The 18,391-nt window shown below is 40.4% G+C and overlaps 1 protein-coding gene across 5 annotated transcripts in view; it reads right to left on the bottom strand.

Annotated features, from left to right (window-relative positions):
* Positions 1–18,391, bottom strand: part of LOC135710353 (uncharacterized) — a 444,976-nt gene that overhangs the window by 28,050 nt on the left and 398,535 nt on the right. For all 5 annotated transcript variants that reach the window (XM_065232897.1, XM_065232896.1, XM_065232894.1 and 2 more), the window contains exons 4-9: positions 8,273–8,436; positions 7,809–8,082; positions 6,883–7,737; positions 6,679–6,823; positions 1,335–1,635; positions 1,097–1,270 (exon numbers count right to left, since the gene is read on the bottom strand). In XM_065232897.1, coding sequence (XP_065088969.1) covers positions 1,097–1,270; positions 1,335–1,635; positions 6,679–6,823; positions 6,883–7,737; positions 7,809–8,082; positions 8,273–8,436 — 1,913 coding nt within the window. The remainder of the gene's footprint in view (positions 1–1,096; positions 1,271–1,334; positions 1,636–6,678; positions 6,824–6,882; positions 7,738–7,808; positions 8,083–8,272; positions 8,437–18,391) is intronic.

Genomic DNA, 18,391 nt, shown 5'->3' with positions numbered 1-18,391 from the left:
AAGATGCCAAAATAGGCAGATTGTTTGAAAGTCGTGCCTGAAATTTTGTGTAGGACTCGTGGATGTGTTGACATGGCCACAGATAGCCTTGAAAATCGTTTCGTAATCAGTTGGAAATGAAAACTCCTTCCTCGAAAATCAAAGATGTTTTGAAAACAGCAATATCTCAGTATCCCACATCAACCTGCCCACAGAGATTATCTCATGCTACGCATTTTGAACCACCTTCTCAGAAGAAGCCCCCTCACCAATCAGTCTCTGTGGTAACCCAGTACTCATTATTTTGCCTTTTGGATGTGGACCGTTCGACCGGACAACTAGTCAGAAACACAACCGCTGCAAAACATTCCAATAATATCCTTGAACAAAAGCTTTGGCTCTTCTCTTGTACTACCTATATCTCTGTATCTGGAAGATAAACGAAAACGGATCGGCTTCATTTGAAAGTTAAAGGAGGATGAAATTCTTCTAATGAAAAACATTTTCTCATTCAACCGCAAGATCTTCGAACTGTTGGTGCTTCCATCGCTTGGTGGATGAAACGAAGGAGGGTTGGGATGGGATAGGATGGACGGGAGTAGGAGCCAGTTGCAGCCGAAAGAGCTTGCCAAGAACGAAGTTCGCCACAAGAATGTGCTTCCATTTCTTTTCCTAAGCGAATTTGTTTCTTCCTGCTTTATGTTGTTGTGTTTCTTCAAACTCAAACCCCACCCACCCGTCCTCGTCGCCGTCATCGTCCGTCACCACAGCACTACCATTCAGGCGTTCACTTGTATCTCTTTTCCGGAAAACTCCATTCTCTGTGAAACATGAAATCCTTTGAGCATTTTACCATATTTTATGCGGCTTTGCTTTGTTACGCCACTTTTCCCGCTCGGTTTGCTTCGCCGCAGATCTTTTTTTTTTCTCATTTTGGAATGGCTCTTTCGACGGGAAGTTCGCCATAGGATGTATGGCGCGCCACAGAATTGAATTTAAAAAGTTCATAATTTTGATGCCTGCTTCTTTTGCGAGACAGCACAAGTTTTTCGCATTTGCGTCAACAAATTTTATCCTTTTTTATTTACGGTAAACTTTGGTCGAGCATGAAACTTACCCTGGAGCCACGTGGCAGCGACGTCAGCGAGCCAATCTGGTTGTATTTGATCATCAGCGAAAGACGCTCTTGCGACATCGAAGTGCCTTGGTCTCTGGTTTTCGGTTCCTCGCCATCCTTGCCATCGGTCAGCTTCTCAGCTTCGCCATTTTCAGCTGATTCATCGTCCAGCTCCTTTCAAGAACGAAACCAATTAAATCTTAGCATTTACTTATGTAAAACATGTCAAATAACTTACAGGGTTATCGTACTTTCTCAACCAGATGGCATGGATGAATTTGTAGGCGATTCCACCCGCCACGGCCACCAATCCCATGTAGCGGAAGGCCTCTCTGGTGCCAACCTCGCCGATCAGGAATCCACCGAAGAAGGAACCACTGCCGCGGCCCAAACTGAAGTGAGCCATTCCAAGGACACCGATCAGCGTGGCCAAAAGGCTCTTCGGGGCGAGCAGCGCGCAGTAGGTGGCAGCAGCGACCCACATCAAGTGACAGGACAACGCTTCCATTGCCTCAAAGGGGAAACACCACCAAGCGTTTCTGCAATAGGCAAATAAGACCATTAAAGAAAGGTGTTACGGTGGAAAAGAAATCTCCTCTCGTACAGTAAAGTATGTACCGATTCATAAATGACTCTTCTTTCTCCAGAGGGGGAGAAGGGCAACTATAAGTTGCCAATACAGGAACAAGCCTAGTGTTGTGGAATATCTATACTCTCTCATTTTAAATCGATAAAAAACGGCTTTTTCCAAAGACAACATATCAAGAAGACTGGCAACTCTTCCGTTTTCACATACGAACACTATGAGAGAGGTATAATGATGTTATTTAACTCATACACTGAAACAAAACTCACTGGCAAAAATACTATATGGGTCATTCCAGCTCAAGTGGGTACAGAATTTAAAAAAGTTGTGGTCGATGTCACCGATTTGAGCCAAACTTGGCCAAAACGCTTATTTTGGTATTCTGAACAAACGCCTTTTTTTATTTTGCTCTAAAGTGCCTAGATCCTTCTGGGCTAGAACCCTGTATTTTCGAGATTTTTAAAAATTTAAATTTTCAGAAGAGATTACTCCACAACCAAATAAGCTATTCGTGATCTTAGAACGTCAATTTGAAGGTTTTGTAATGTTAATTATTATGAATGTACAAACATTTTGCTTTTGTTATAGTAACTACAGTAAACAGACTGATTACCAGCAGGTATCCAAATTTTAAAAAATTGGCCTATTTTCACCATGGGTGGGATTTTTTATTTCTTAATATTTTGGGCTCAAATTTTCGCCACACCTAGGAAAACACTTGTTCTTGATGTATTTCCAATGGCAAATGATTTGAACAAATAGTTTTTGAGATATGACCAAATGAGTGAGTGGTAGTTTTGTGCTTTTTTGGTGGAAAATCAATACCATTTTTTTCTTGAATTCCTTTACGCCGATGGCACAATCATATTTTTATGTTATTTTCCACATGTTCTGGGCAGGATTTTCAATGTATGAAATCATAAATACCTCATTTATTTACTTCTGTCCATAATTTAATTGTGGTCCTAAAAGTGAAAAATACGTTCCTTTGGGTACAGCCAAAACGTGAAATATAATGAAATCAGATAGATTAGCAGATATATAAAATTTCAGTTATGGATGAAAGCTGTTACTTAAATAATACCCTTATTTGAGTTATTAATTTCACGAGCAATAATGCGTTTTTTTTTATTATAGTTATAAAGAAAAATAAACGTTAAACCTTCATTTTTCATTTTTTTTTTAAAACAGACTTTCCATTCATGAACGTAACTGTCATGTTCTTTCCTTCTACGCATTAAAAACTGTGCACAGGGAACAGTTGCAGACTTATTATAATTATTTCTAAGTATTAGTATAGATTTTTAGGCTTGCAAAAACAAAACAAGTAGTAAGTTGTGTTTGTGCTCAGAAGACAAAATTTTCCTGCGACATAAGAAGAGGTATATTTTCAACGTTGGGAGCACTTCAAAAATTGTTTCATCTGACTTGGCTGGTAGCAAACAGATATTTATGCAAAATCGAATCGCAAGTATGTAAAATGAGTACCATCCTCCAAATAGTGCGGCGGGAAAATCCCATCACTATTTCTCGGTTGTCCTCTTACCAATCCAACAGATTGATTGTAGATGACTAATTTAGAGTACTATAGCACTACCCAGCAAAAAACCCGAATTTATCCACCTATGGTGTGATCAGACCCTTCTTACTTATTCAAGTTTATTTATTTTATTGTCATTATCAGTGACCAAGCCCCTCACCCCCGTGTCATCCAGTGACGCTACGCCACTGCCTGGGGGTACCCGGAATATATCCGGGTGTAGTCTATTTGGTGAGGCTACCAAACACCTTATCATCGTATTTTAATGTGATTTAATGGGTTTTAATTCAATTCATATTCAAGCAACTTCCCCGGGGTACCCGGAACATGTCCAAGTGTGTCCAATGTGGTCTGGAACACTTAACACGACTTGCATTGATCTTATTTTTGAATTCTGTAGTAATTTGATGTGTCGCATGATGGTTTTGATACGTTTTCCGTTAAATCCAGCGTGAAGGCCCATATTCACCGGATCTTATTCCGACCATATCTCCGGAATTGGTTAACCGATTCCAAAACCGTTCAATAGCGTTCAATGGGACTCCAAGACCTATCATTTGGTGCCGAGTTTGTCCAAATCGGTTGAGCGGTTGCTGAGAAACGTGAGCGCATTCATTTCGTTACATACACACACACATACACACATACACGCATACACACGTACACACACACACACACACATACACACAGACATGTTCCGATCTCGTCAAGCTGAGTCGAATGGTATATGATGGTTTTGATACGTTTTCCGTTAAATCCAGCGTGAAGGCCCATATTCACCGGATCTTATTCCAGCCATATCTCCGGAACCGGTTCACCGATTCCAAAATCGTTCAATAGCGTTCAATGAGACCCCAAAACCTATCATTTGGCGCCGAGTTTGTCCAAATCGGTTGAGCGGTTGCTGAGAAATGTGAGCGCATTCATTTCGTTACATACACACACACATACAGACATACACATGTATACACACACACACACACACAGATATGTTCCGATCTCGTCGAGCTGAGTCGAATGGTATATGACACTCGGCCCTCCGGGCCTCGGATCGATAGTCGGTTTTTCAAGTGATATCTATACCCTTCTTTCTAAGAAGGGTAAAAATGTAATATCGATCAACGTAATTCAAGCTGGTGTATGAAATAATGATGTAATAGCAAAAAACAGATGCAATATTACATCAATAAATGTAATTTTGATCGCAAAATCGATGTACATCGTGCAACGTAATATTACACAACCGGCGGAATGAACTCTGTGCAGCTGTTTGGATGTAATATTCTCTGTGTAGTAAAGAAAATTTTCCAAAAGACAGAAATAACGGTGGGCGGTGCAGTAACAACATGGTACATAATGGTTTACAAACTGATTTTGAACTATGGGTTTGCTGACGATACATGACAGTTACGTTAACAGTTAACTCATGCATTGATTTTAGCATCGAAAGCTCTCAATTAATAACTGTGGAAGTGCATCAGGAACACTAAGTTGAGAGCACGCAATAAGCTAATATGCGATAAGAAATAAGCTTCAAATGCGTAGAAGAAGAACATGACAGTTACGTTCATGAATGGAAAGTGTGTTTACCAAAAATTAAAAATAAAGGTTAAACGTTTATTTTTCTTTATAACTATAATAAAAAAAAAAACATTCTTGCTCGTGAGATTGCATCTAAAAAAATTAATAACTCAAATAAGGGTATTATCGAAGACAACAAATCAAGAAGACTGGCAACTTTTCCATTTTCTCACACGAACGCTATGAGACAGCTAAAATCGCGTCATCTGCCGCTCAAAGGTAAATGCTTCGAACGAATTTGATAGCAAAGGTTCAGAAGAAAGGTTTGTGTATTTGCTAATGTATCTATGCGTTGCTTCCACCTTCACTCAAGCGCAGTGCTGGATTCTGGAAAAGTTGCCAGTCTTCTTGATATGATGTATTCGGTATTATTCAAGTAGCAACTGTCATCCACACATTGGCTGTATCCCATATGAATGAATTTTTCACTTTTAGGATCATAACTAAATTATGGACAGAAGTAAATAAATGAGGTAGCTATGATTTCATACATTGATAATCCAGCCCAGATCATGTGAAAAATAACATAACAATATTATTGTTCCATCAGCATGAAGGAATTCAAGAAAAAATAAAAATATATTAAATAGCATTGATTTTTCACCAGAAAAGCTTAAAACTACCTCTCACTCATCTGGTCATATCTCAAAAACTATTTGTCCAAATAATTTTCCCTTGGAAACACATCAAGTACAAGAGTTTTCCAAAGTGTGGTGAAAAAAATCCCGCCCATGGTGAAAATAGGCCATTTTTTGACAATTTTAATACCTGCCAGTAATCAGCCTGTTTACTGTAGTTACTATAACAAAAACAAAATTTGGGTACACCTATAAGAATAAACATTACAAAACCTTCAAATTGACGTTCTAAGATCATGAATAGCTGATTTGGTTATGGAGTAATCTCTTCTGAAAGTTTAAATTTTTAAAAATTTCGAAAATACAGGGTTGTAGCCCAGACGGATCTTGGCTTTTTAGAGCAAAATCAAAAAAGGCGTTTGTTCAGAATGCCAAAATAAGCGTTTTGGCCAAGTTTGGCTCAAATCGGTGACATCGACCACTTGATTTGGAATGACCCATATTGCTGGTTTAAATTAAATACCCTAACCAATAGATCTTTGCAGAAAATTTCTGAGCAGCCTGGTATCATATTAGAGAATATCTTCTTGATGTAAAAGTTCTATGATATACTTTGAAATTCTCAGAACTACTATGATGTTCTTCGATCTTTTATGAAATACCTCTCCCTTCTTTGAAATTACCTAAACTTCAATGATACTCCCTGAAACTTTTTTAAAATACAATTTGCATACAGTTTACTGTTCTCTACGAAGTTCTCCGATTTTTTAGAGAAGCTCTTCATTATTTAAATGAAGTTCTCCGAACTTCTATAAAATATCCTTAAACTTCTCAAAAGTTCCCAAAATTTCTGCAAAATTCCCAAATTTCTATTGTATCTTCTCAACTTCTATGAAGTTCTCTGAACATTTACGTGAAACATTAACAAATACATCCAAAGAAATTTGAAACAGAGTTCCATTCGTGTTTCTCTCGTGTGCTCAGAAATAAAACCGAATAGTCGAGCCGGTGCAAATCTGGTGCAAAATAATGCTCGAATTATGAATTATGAATGAAAAATAATGCTCGAATTTACGAATTATGAATTATGAATCAATCCAAATAATACACAACATCATTGCGAACGGTCTTAGTGGGTAGCCAGTTCTAAATTAAATTATTCAATTTACGGTTCAGACATGTTAACGCTCTGTAAATCGATTACATTTCAAACAATTACACCTTTCAAAATGCTCCTTGCGTGAATTATCCAAGAGGGGTTAACCTTATGTAATATTATGTGTAGTTCAATACTTACTCGATCAACGAATATCCCACCAGTCGACATGCGTGTGCGATGAAAGCAATCACAATCAAGTTGACGTGTCCGACATATTTGGTGATTCTGCCTGCCCCGTACAGGAAAGGAATACTGCTGACAGTTCCTACCGTGATTGTGATGCCTGAAAAATAAACCGTTAGTGAGAACTCAACAAATCCAACAGCCATCGAATTATCATACCAAGTAGATAGTTTGGTGCTCCCAGTTCCTTGAGATACAAAAACAGGAAACTTTCAATGAATCCCCAGAAGTTACCCAACAGGAACAGGAACCAAATGAATATGATGACATGTTTCAGCTTCAGTAGATTCAGTAAATCCTTAAACACATTATCGGCCGGTAGTTTCTCTCCGAGTGGCATCAAAAATACACTAATGGATGAAACGACGAGCAGCACGTCATACGTATAGAAGGCAGCCGAGTAATCTGTGTAGCCCAAGTCTCTCGAGAAGAAATCAATCAAAAATCCTGTGATCGGTGAGAAAATGGCCATTCCAATGCTTGAGAACAATCGCTCCCGGCCGAAATCGCCACCATACTTCTCAATCATGGTAAGGGCAATCGGGTCCATTATCGTCACACCAGCCGACAGCATCGTCGTTGCGAGGAAACGCAATCCAAAGTACATCCAAAAAACTTTATCGTCACTCTCTTTGTAATCCGGTGGGCAAATTTCCGGTCCATTTTTCCTGAAATTACACCTTTGCACCATACAATCGGCTGCCAGCTCGCTCAGACGTTGATTGCTGTTCAGTGACATGTTGGAATTCAGCACTAAACCTCCACAGCGGAGATCCTCCTCCTCCAAAGCGGTAACATTGACTCCCTGCTTCCAGAGCAGCTTTTCACCGAAACGTGTTTTGAAAACCGTTACCGTTTCGTTATCGTCGTGCTCAACTTCCATACCAAGCTGTTCAATCGGTTCACCCAAATCCGGATGCATATCGAGCACGAAGAAAGCTGAATCCCCGCTACCTGCTATGACCCAACTCTCCTCACTTTCCTCCGAGTCTGGCTCTAGGTTAAGTTTTAGCTCTGAAATACAAACGAAGCAACTGGTCAATTAGAATTAAGCACAGCGACTTCTAACGTTAAACAAATCTCACTATCTATGTACGCCTCTGTGGTGCTCGAACTAACACTACTAAGTACATCGAATGTTTTGTTCTTCCTGTTGATCTTTTTGTTGATGAATAGTTCCAGGTCATCCTTTTCCCCGACGTCCGAAGGAGGCAAGATGGGGGCAAACGTTGGCGGTGGGACAACTTCAATTTTCGGATTCTGCTCCAACAGCAGACAGTGATCCAGGCATTGGTCCACAACGATGTCAATTTCCTCCTCCTCAGGACATTCGCGGCTAGGGCATGGAGACCACCAAACCTATGTAAGCCGGAAATATAATTATTCGACAGCCCATACCACGGCCTTAATTAACTTATGTCTAATTTAAAGCTCAACCACCAAGTGTCATACTACGGGTCCTGGTCACCGACACGTACACACGCACACACCAACATGTTGCACCAACGGCTACTGATGGCGAGCGAGGAAGCAAATAAATTACACCTACCTCGACACTTCCCGTCTCCGGATGTCTCATTACATATGCTTCCGGTAGCTTGCCGGGGATTTCTTGCTGCGGGATCAACAGCAACGAGTGATGGAATAATGCATTTAGCAGCAGACTCATAATCACCACTGGCTTATAGCGGCCGAACTTGTCCACCAGGAAGCCTAATATTTTGTTAGAGAGAATGAAAGAAGGAAAGGATAACTGTGAGTATAGATATAAATATGATTCAGCTGGCGTGGACACTTTCAATTTAGTTTGATTGGTTAGCAGGAGGGTACTCACTGCTTCGACAATCGATGAGTTTGTTTCTTATTTCAATGTGAAAAAATGAAACTCGATTAAGACTGCACAAAAAAAAGACTGATACAAATGGTGTTATTAGTTTCTAAATTTTGGTCCAGATGGTACTGTGATAGTGGTAATGTTTTCAAACAGACATCGATTTCACATGATCACATCGAGACGCTTTGAGACACTCATATCAATGCTGACTACTTAAAGCTGAATTGACAAACGTAAAATGGAGCAACTGTTCTACTATTAGGAAGTTAAGGGTTAACGTTTCTACGTAGATTCTCAAGATAGATGCTTCACATAACAAAAAAAAACATGTTTGCAATCATTGAAGTCGCCCCTTAGTTAGGTTCATAACCCAAACATTTGAGCATGTTAAAAAATGGTAAAGATTAATGAGGGTTCACTTGTAAAAGAAAACCCGACAAGAATAAACACCCTTATCTCAGTAGAGTAGTAGTAGTAGTAGAGAAGAGAGTTGGGCAACCAACAGAAATAAGATCTGGTTTTTGACAATCAAGAATATTACAGTGAAGTCAGTGGCACGAACAATTGTTTTCACAAAGGTATTGGTGCAATGTTGCTATATCAATCATTTTATCCAATGGAACCGATATGCCGATATTTTGGTTATGAGCCAGCATTTTATGAATGTCGCGAAATGAATAGGCTAGTGCAAGACTCGAATACAATCCACATATTCCAAGTAAATGCTACTAGAGTAGAGAACTACCCAGGTAACCAAGAAGCATTAAAAAAAAGCACGTTATCAGCAGCAAATGCGACTTAAATACCACGTCTGGCAAAATATACGGTTGCTTATTGCTTCGAGAATGCTGAAAATGCTTAACCAGAGTGGAGGAGGTTATTATTGAGAAAATCTTCCCGTTAATCATGGGAAGCTTCCGGTTCGATGGACTCCGATGGACAGGAGAATCGGTCCGGTATCCAGGAGGGACCATCAATGGTACAGCACGATTTTTCATATAAAATTTGTGTGAAATAGTATGCCGCAACGTATGATTTTTTTTTCCCTCTATTGGACTTGGTTCAGAACTGATTCTGAAGGAACTAGTCCGAGAGATTAAATAAACAAAAATTCCATATGTACTCCCAAAGTATCTGCAACGGACATCATTCGCTTTTCAATCAAAAATGCATTAGAATTGATCGTATACATTGTATATTCTAATGGTCGAGTACTTTTTCAAATGGACGTAAGTGACTTTTGGCATGGTTTGTGAGTTCGGGCTAACTTTGTGCTGGCGAATTTGAATAGTTTTGTGTCCCGGGCGTGATAATTTGGTTTGGAAAGGTTTGTGCTGATGTTTTCCCTCTGCTGCTAAGGTGCTTGGTGTGCTCTTGCATCCCAACCTGGTCTATACAAGGTGTGGAAATCAAACCCTCACGTATGTGTTGGTAGAGAGAAAAAGGTAAACATTGTGGGAGAGGATGACCACGACGTCATAGCAGTCGAAGCAAATTTGTGAAATATGGAGTACAGCAAATTCTAGATATGTTTGCATGATGGTTGCGCTTGCTTGTATGCTTTAGTAAAGTATCCGGCAAATATCAGCAAGCGTTATGTATTTTTATAGTAACTTCTTACTTGCAAACGGGCAAAAACTCACCAGTAGGCTGCTTTTTCATGGTATACAGTGTGCTAATAAAATAATCAATACATTATCTCAACATTCAGTGGAAAAACATTCATAAATTTTGGCTTCATGCAGCAATTCTATAATTCTCGATAACTTTTTCGAAGGGACGTATCAGCTTTTGTAAACAATGCATTTGATCGTCGATTTGGCGTAACTGGTAGCTCGCCCACGCATGCCAACACTACCATCAGATAGGGGAAAATTTCCCCTACCTGATAGTGGTGTTAGCAAGTGTGTTCGAGCTACCAGTTACGCCAAATCGACGATCAAATACATTGTTTACAAAAGCTGATACGTCCCTTTGAAAAAGTTATCGAGAATTCATATTCAATTTCCAATGCAAACGTTGATTGAAACAAACGTTATGACGTAACTACGAGCGCGTTTGAGCGTACGAAAGAAGCAAATCGTGCGAAGCCGACTGAAAGCTGAGTGAAAAACGAACTGCACCAATACGTACAGGCCATCAAATCCACACCTTGTATAGACCAGGTTGCTCGCATCCCTTTCTTACCGGTGTGACTCGACCGCGCTGATCTATTGTTAGGTTTTTGCGATGTGCATTGCTTTTGTGTGAAAGATAAGTGATATGTAGTTATTGTGTGGCTGACTAGAGAAAAATATGCGTCGAAGCATCGGGAATGCGCACCCGGATATATTGATTTGGTGAGTACGTTCCAGTTGAAGATTGTTGTTGTACATTTCTCGATTGCATTTTCAAGGGGACATGAATGCTTTTGACAGTCGGTTTGGTGGGATTGGTGGTTCACCCGCGCGTGCTGGTGCCACTTTCAGGTAGGGGAAAATTTTCCCTATCTGATGGTGGTGTTGGCATGTGTGGGCGAGATGCCGGTTGTGCTGGATTGGGGTCGGATGCGTTATATGCGGGAGCGGTGCGTTCCTTCGAGAGAGTAATCAAGATTTATTTTCATCGTTTCCCATTTTCCAGAGGGATGACCTTGATCGCGTCAGGTATGTTCCTCGGTTTTCACGGTTAGGGGCCTACGAATAATGCATTATGATCTTTATTTCGTTAATAAAATAAATGTTGCGACCGAACATGCAAGCTTGGCACTTGACCGATTAGTTTTTGTGTTGTTGAGTGCGACCTTCACACGATCATGAGGGCCTTGGTTGAAGACTGACGGCAGTCACGGCGGGTCGTGTTCGATTGTGTGGTTTGATGGTTTTGATGTGGTAGTTTGACGCATGATCGGGGTGGTTCGGTAAAATATGAAGGAGAAAACAGACGTTTTAAAACGCAATAGAGTTTGGTCGAGATAGTCTCAAAGATGTGCAATATTTGTACGCTGGTGAAATCGTCGCGTCAGTCGTAGTTTACTCTGTGAAGTAAGGGGCAGGGTAGTTCAAAAATGTGAAACTTTGATGAATGCTGTTCCCGTCTTACGTAAGGACCATATGGAAAGAATGAACGTCGCGTAGCTTTTTTGTCTCCAGGTTTAGAAGATCATCGATAATAGAGGCTTATTCTTGTGTAAAGGGCACCACCGTCGAGTTTGAGTTTGAATAAATCCCAGGTCCTATGATATTAAGGAGACTTATAGTAACATCCCTTGGTTATCGTGTGTTTTGTGTAACTTAACATCTTCATCAACATCAGCTTCGGGTCCGGTTTTGAATGGTTGCAATAGCAACGCGATCGTAGCTTGTATGATGTGATATGAGGGGCTTGGTGGCCTTAGAGCGACCATTTTTGCTTACTGAGTAGAACATCAAGAAATTAATGACAAGCCCTTCCACATTCAAGATTCGTTAATCACTTTTTTTTTAATCTGAATACTTTGAATATCGATCATTGGTGTGTTGTAATGAAAGATGCTCGTTTTTGCTTACTGAGCAAAAGACCGTGCGTTCAATTTCAAGCTCCTTCGCGTTATAGAATCACTAGGATATCAATTCAGCTTATCGCTTACCAAAACGAACCCTGCTGCAAACCCAATCCTCTTACCCAATATCCCAGTGATTCCTCGTGGAAGTGCAGAGGTGTTCTCGGCTTCCATTAAAGCAAGTGTCACGTCAACACATTCCTACCCATTCCTTTCTGGACCTATGTTCGGGCGCGGCCGGTGCTGGTATTGCCTAGTTTGAGATCACCAGTTGTAACCCGACAACCTTACGAGTTTCCCGTTTTTTAGTAAAAATGGCTTAAGCGCCACTTCCGAGACCATCTACCGAGACTAGGGTTGCCCGACCGTATGAAACCTTTCAGGGAAGGTTCTGTTTTTTCCCAAGTGAATGGGCGGGAAGCAAGTTGGCTGTTTAGTTCGCGTAGCTGATAATATTCAAATCAACCGTTAAATGCGTGAACGAAGATACACAATGAAGAGTTACGTCTGTTTGTCTGAGGACTTACGTAGCACCGCAACAGGTTTGTCTCAAAACATAGGAAAGGCAAGAAAACAACAGTTGCAAATGAAGAAGGAAACGAAAAAAGAAGATAAACACAAGTGAATGGGCGGGAAGCAAGTTGGCTGTCGATGGATCACGGTAAGGACGGGAATGCCCGTGACCTATTATCGTGAAATTAAATGGAAAAAAATGAAGCATTCACGAAAACGATTTCTTCCAGCGATAAGTTGCTCTCGCAACACTTCGAACGGATCCCGTTTGAATAGAGAGATATGCTGGTTGGTTTCGGGACCACCTTTCCCAGTAAAACTCTGCAAAACCTCAAAAGAAAACGACTGGCAACGTGAAAAAGCCTAACATTCGCCTTTCTAGATCCCTTCGGAAAAGAATCTACAAAAACTTTTTATCTGTAATGTGTTGGTTTATTGAAAATGCAACCTATTCAGATTCAACTACTCCATACATGGTCCATACAGCAGTTCCATTTAATTTTTTTTTTAATTTTTTGATCGACCTTCTACGATTATGTTAAAACTTTGCACAGCTGTTTGTTATTGTCCAACATGCCATTTTACATATTTGGTTCCCTAGTTTTGTACACGACTAACACTTGAAAAGGACTTATGCAAAAAGGATACGCATCAATAGAAAAACATATATCTTGCGAACGATTTGTTTGATTGAGATGGTGTCTTCGAAGAAGTTGCGGACAAGTATTGTGACTTTCAAGAAAAAATATACACCGTAAATTAAAATTACTCAAATTACATACCTTTTTAAAACATTTTTTTATATTTATTTTGTAGCTTAGGTAAAGTTTTACCTACTGACACTGTGTATTTGTTGGGCAAATCATAAATAAAAAAAAGTTATGAATTATTGAAAAAATATTTTTTTTTCCAAATTACTACCAATAGTTATAGTCGTGTACAAAACTAGGGAACCAAATATGTAAAATGGCATGTTGGACAATAAAAAACATCTGTGCAAAGTTTCAACATAATCGTAGAAGGTCGATCAAAAAATTAAAAAAAAAAAAAATTAAATGGAACTGCTGTATGGACCATGTATGGAGTACACAGCAAAAAAATAATTTTGATATCACGTCAAAGTGGATGCACTACAATCATGTCGAAAATATGGTGTAATATTACTTGCTAAAAAGGACAAAATTATCATTAATCCAATGCATGAACTGACATTACGCTGCTTTACTGCATTTGTTTATTTATGTGGTCATAAAAATTACATGAAATTTTCGACATGATTGTAGTGCATCCACTTTGATGTGATATCAAAATTATTTTTTTGCTGTGTAGTTGAATCTGAATAGGTTGCATTTTCAATAAACCAACACATTACAGATAAAAAGTTTTTGTAGATTCTTTTCCGAAGGGATCTAGAAAGGCGAATGTTAGGCTTTTTCACGTTGCCAGTCGTTTTCTTTTGAGGTTTTGCAGAGTTTTACTGGGAAAGGTGGTCCCGAAACCAACCAGCATATCTCTCTATTCAAACGGGATCCGTTCGAAGTGTTGCGAGAGCAACTTATCGCTGGAAGAAATCGTTTTCGTGAATGCTTCATTTTTTTCCATTTAATTTCACGATTATAGGTCACGGGCATTCCCGTCCTTACCGTGATCCATCGACAGCCAACTTGCTTCCCGCCCATTCACTTGTGTTTATCTTCTTTTTTCGTTTCCTTCTTCATTTGCAACTGTTGTTTTCTTGCCTTTCCTATGTTTTGAGACAAACCTGTTGCGGTGCTACGTAAGTCCTCAGACAAACAGACGTAACTCTTCATTGTGTATCTTCGTTCACTCATTTAACGGTTGATTTGAATATTATCAGCTACGCGAACTACTCGCCGCAGCGCTGACATCGGATCACTTTGACGTTTTTATACATTCTATAGAACTTGTATGCAATATTGTTTGCGAGTTAGCGAGCAAGCTTGTTTTCCGCGAGAAGGCCGAGAGATGTCGTTACTGAGGTCATATGTTTTGAGATATTATGTTTTAAAGAATAACTTTTTCAAAGAGTTACGTCTGTTTGTCTGTGGTAAGTCCACGCCAGGGATATCGCTGATGAGATTCTCTAAAAGCTTTACCTTCTTTTGAGACTATCTTGTCTACCTTCTTCACCCCTGCTCCACCCGCACTCCTGAAGCAAAAGATGCCCCCGCTCTAAGGCTTACCCAGAAGATTGAAAAGGCCCAGGGATAGTTTTCTTCCAGCGAAATCAAAAAGCTTAGAATGTTAATCAGATTTAAATAAATCTGGTTAAACATTTTTGGCAGTGATAGTGTTAATAAAAGTATCTCAAGCTAGGACAAAATACCCGGGCCATACTTATTGAAATATTTATAAAAATGGTACCTCAAATCACAGGAGAATTGAAAAAAAGTTCAACAGTGACCATATCGAGTGTACAGGTGACTGACACACTAGTAACGTTCAGAACGAAGAGCATGAAAATTCAGGCACAGACCCACATATTATCCAGAAATTATTTGACTCCTCTTCTCTATGCAGGCCTGAGCAATTTTGATATAATATAAAAAAAAAAGTAAGTAAGTTCGATCACAGTTTAAATCCTGTAATATAGCTTCGCCGCCTTCAAAAAGCGCAGTACAGCTGCTTGGGTTGAGGGCACGTCTCCTAGCATGTCCCGTACGCTGCCGGGTAGACCGTGGAGGCAACAAAGATGCTCGAATTGTGGGCATACGCATAACACGTGCTCCAACGTGGAAGGAACATGGAAAATTTCACAGGTCTTCTTGAAGGGTCCTCCGCTGAAATCCCGTGATATTAGGGCGTGTCCTGTTCGGAGCCTGGAAAAGATCCTCTGGTCTCGCTGGTTCGCAAGGTCCATCCACGTTCCGATGTCGCCTTTGATTTTCCTAATGATAGGAAGTCTGGCGCTGGACCATTCCATTGCCCACGCTATCCGCACTATGCAAGTGATCCATCTCTTCACGTCCTGCAACGGCACCTTCTGCGAGTACCAAGGACCGGATGGGCCTGACCCAGCTAGGTTGTCCACCTCGATGTTACCCGGGATCCCACAGTGTCCGGGAATCCATGCGTAGGTAGTGTTTGGTGGCTGATTGGCGATCCGCAGGGACCGTGGCCGCATGAAGAATAGCTGCTGCTTTTGCCGAGAACACCGAACATTGATCCAGGGGTAGACTGGGACCTCTGATGAGAGGGCCTGAATAACACTATCGGAGTCCGACAGGATAAGGATTGGACGATCCGCAGGGACCGTGACCGCATGAAGAATAGCTGCTGTTTCTGCTGAGAATGCCGAACATTGTTTTGGCAGACTTCTGCTCGTTGGGGAAATGTCACCAGCGATTCCCATTCCGACTCCAACGATGCATGTAGATGGGGTACGATCCGGTCAGCTTTGCTACCAATCTCCTAAGGGCTACGGAATTGTCCCCGGCTCTGAACTTCTCCTTTATCCGGCTGTTTATGTTTGGTGCGGGAGATTGCCAACTTTTATCTCCGTACCAGTGAATCTTAGCCACTGGGGAGCACTGCGTTGGCGATTGTACGGAGAACTCTGTCCCCCTCGCTGAGGAGGCAGATTCTGTCGTTTCCGGCGGTATTTGCTGAAAATGCAGCGGCTTTGTTGGCCATGGCTGCGTAGATGAGGTACCGGAAAGGGAGAGTACCGGCTTTGACACAGCTGGCATCGGCTGGCGTTGAGGGCAGAAGACCGGAGATTATGCACGTGTAGCGAGTATTTGTATTGCCTTGTCGGCGGCGATGTAGGTCAGCTCGAGTCCGTACATCAGCCGGCTGTCTACGATAGCCCGGGCAACACGGAAACGTACTTCTATGTTGTTGGAGCGCTGGGGACGGGAGATTGTACAGATGAGGATGATGCTGCTGCGACAGCTGGCCTTGATCACTTGAAAGTGCTGTTCAAAACTCAGCTACCGGTCAATGACAACCCCCAGCAGTTTCACAGTTTTCTTCAGTGGGATAGCTTGATCACCTATCTTTATGGAAGGTCCGCAGACCCGATGTCAGCACTGGCAAACGTGGCACCTAGCGCTCTTTCCAGCAGACAGCTGAAAGCCTTTCGAAGCAGTTCATCTGGCCACAGCCCCTGCTTGGGCCCTGATCCTCGTTCTTCCTGGAGTCTGACCTGTGGTAACGATTAGCCGGTCGTCTACGTGCTAACATTATATTATTAAGGCTCTAACAATTAAGCGAACGAAAATGGCCGGGAACATTCCAGGTACCTCCGAGATAGTAACCATTTCATAACGTGAACTAATGCCCATAGTGTGACACCTCAAATCACAGGAAAGTTCAATTGTGACCATATCGAGCGTCCAGGTGGCTGGCACACTAGTAACGTCCAGAGTTAATAGCATTGAAAAGGTACAAGCCTACATTATCCAGAAATTATTTTGCTCCTCTTCTCTATGCAGGCTTGAGCAATTTTGTTGTAATTAAAAAAAGTAAGCAAGGATAGATCACAGCTTATGTGACTGATGTACTGGGTAGTATCCATTCCTCTCACGCCAAATTCACGAGCTCTAATCTCACCCCGGACAAGTCAAGAATGACTCAAGAACGTTAAAGTGACTTTATTAAAAAATACCTCAGCTTACGAATAAGAATTCAAGTTTTTAATTATGCTTTTACTTATTTGGACATTGTCTCAAAATGAAAATATATATATCCTGTATATTTTTCCTATGAAGGCTTTTTTTCCTATTAGTTTGTCTCATTTCGATATAAAGTCACTTTTCCGTTCTATTATTGATAAAAAATATCGAATTCACAATCGAATTAAATTTATTTTCCTTATATAATCAGATATGAATCAGCCGATGGTTGAAAGTCTCTTTAATAAAGAAAGATAGAAAAGATAAGATTCCTTATATAAATAGCAGAAGCACACTAGTGAATTATTTTCCATAATAAACAATTGTGCAAAGTTTTTTTTTTTGAAAATCGGAGATGGTTCCGTCTGATCTTCATTTGGTGTGGAACTGCTCTAATGTAAAGTTAATTCATCACTGTTGTTCCCTTGTTTATATAGCATAGACTTCTCAGCACTGAACTTAATGAAAACCGTTTTATTCTCCAAAATCCGGTAAGTTGCTTGCATCTCAGCAGCATTCGCATCCAGCGTCATTTTCAAAATAAAATCAAAGGTTGATTTTGACTTCTATTTCAGACATCATCAAATTTTATTTTCATCCAACGGTGACGAAGGAAATCCGTCCTGCAGACAATGAGCGCACTGAATCAATAGCTTGTATCGAGTATACAAACTGTCCATAGCGTGATCAACACTGAGAGGTACAACCTGCTACCTCGACAACAGTGAGTGAACTAGAAAACAGCCCCGGCTTAGTGATTAGCATTCAAACTAACGAGTTCAATTATCATGCCCTGGTAAGTCACGAATGACCCAAGAGTGTGAAAGTGACTATAAGTGAGTGAACTTTTTGAATGGTTTTAGTACATCGCGCAATTCTCTACAATTTTCATAGTTGACGGATTTGCATAAAATTAACGGCATAGAAAATAGCTATTATTATGACTACAATTGAGGAAAAATTCGAAAACTTTTGATTATCAAATTTCAAGAAAAACGAAGTTTATTTTAGAAAACGAGCTATTTTACTAAAGCTTATTATGCTCAATCAAATAAGCACAATACTTAGCCCATAATCAATCAATATTTGAAGAGCCAGGACATCTATCTTTTTAAATCGTACTTTTACAGAATAACCATCAAATAAATCACATGAATGTTTACA

Source organism: Ochlerotatus camptorhynchus, unplaced genomic scaffold (genome assembly GCF_037179485.1).
Source record: "Ochlerotatus camptorhynchus isolate MF236.1 unplaced genomic scaffold, CSIRO-AGI_Acam_v1.1 ptg000379l, whole genome shotgun sequence".
In the NCBI taxonomy this organism is placed as follows: Eukaryota; Metazoa; Arthropoda; class Insecta; order Diptera; family Culicidae; genus Ochlerotatus; species Ochlerotatus camptorhynchus.
Note: the sequence above shows the minus strand (reverse complement) of the source record. Positions and strands in the feature narration are given on the sequence as shown.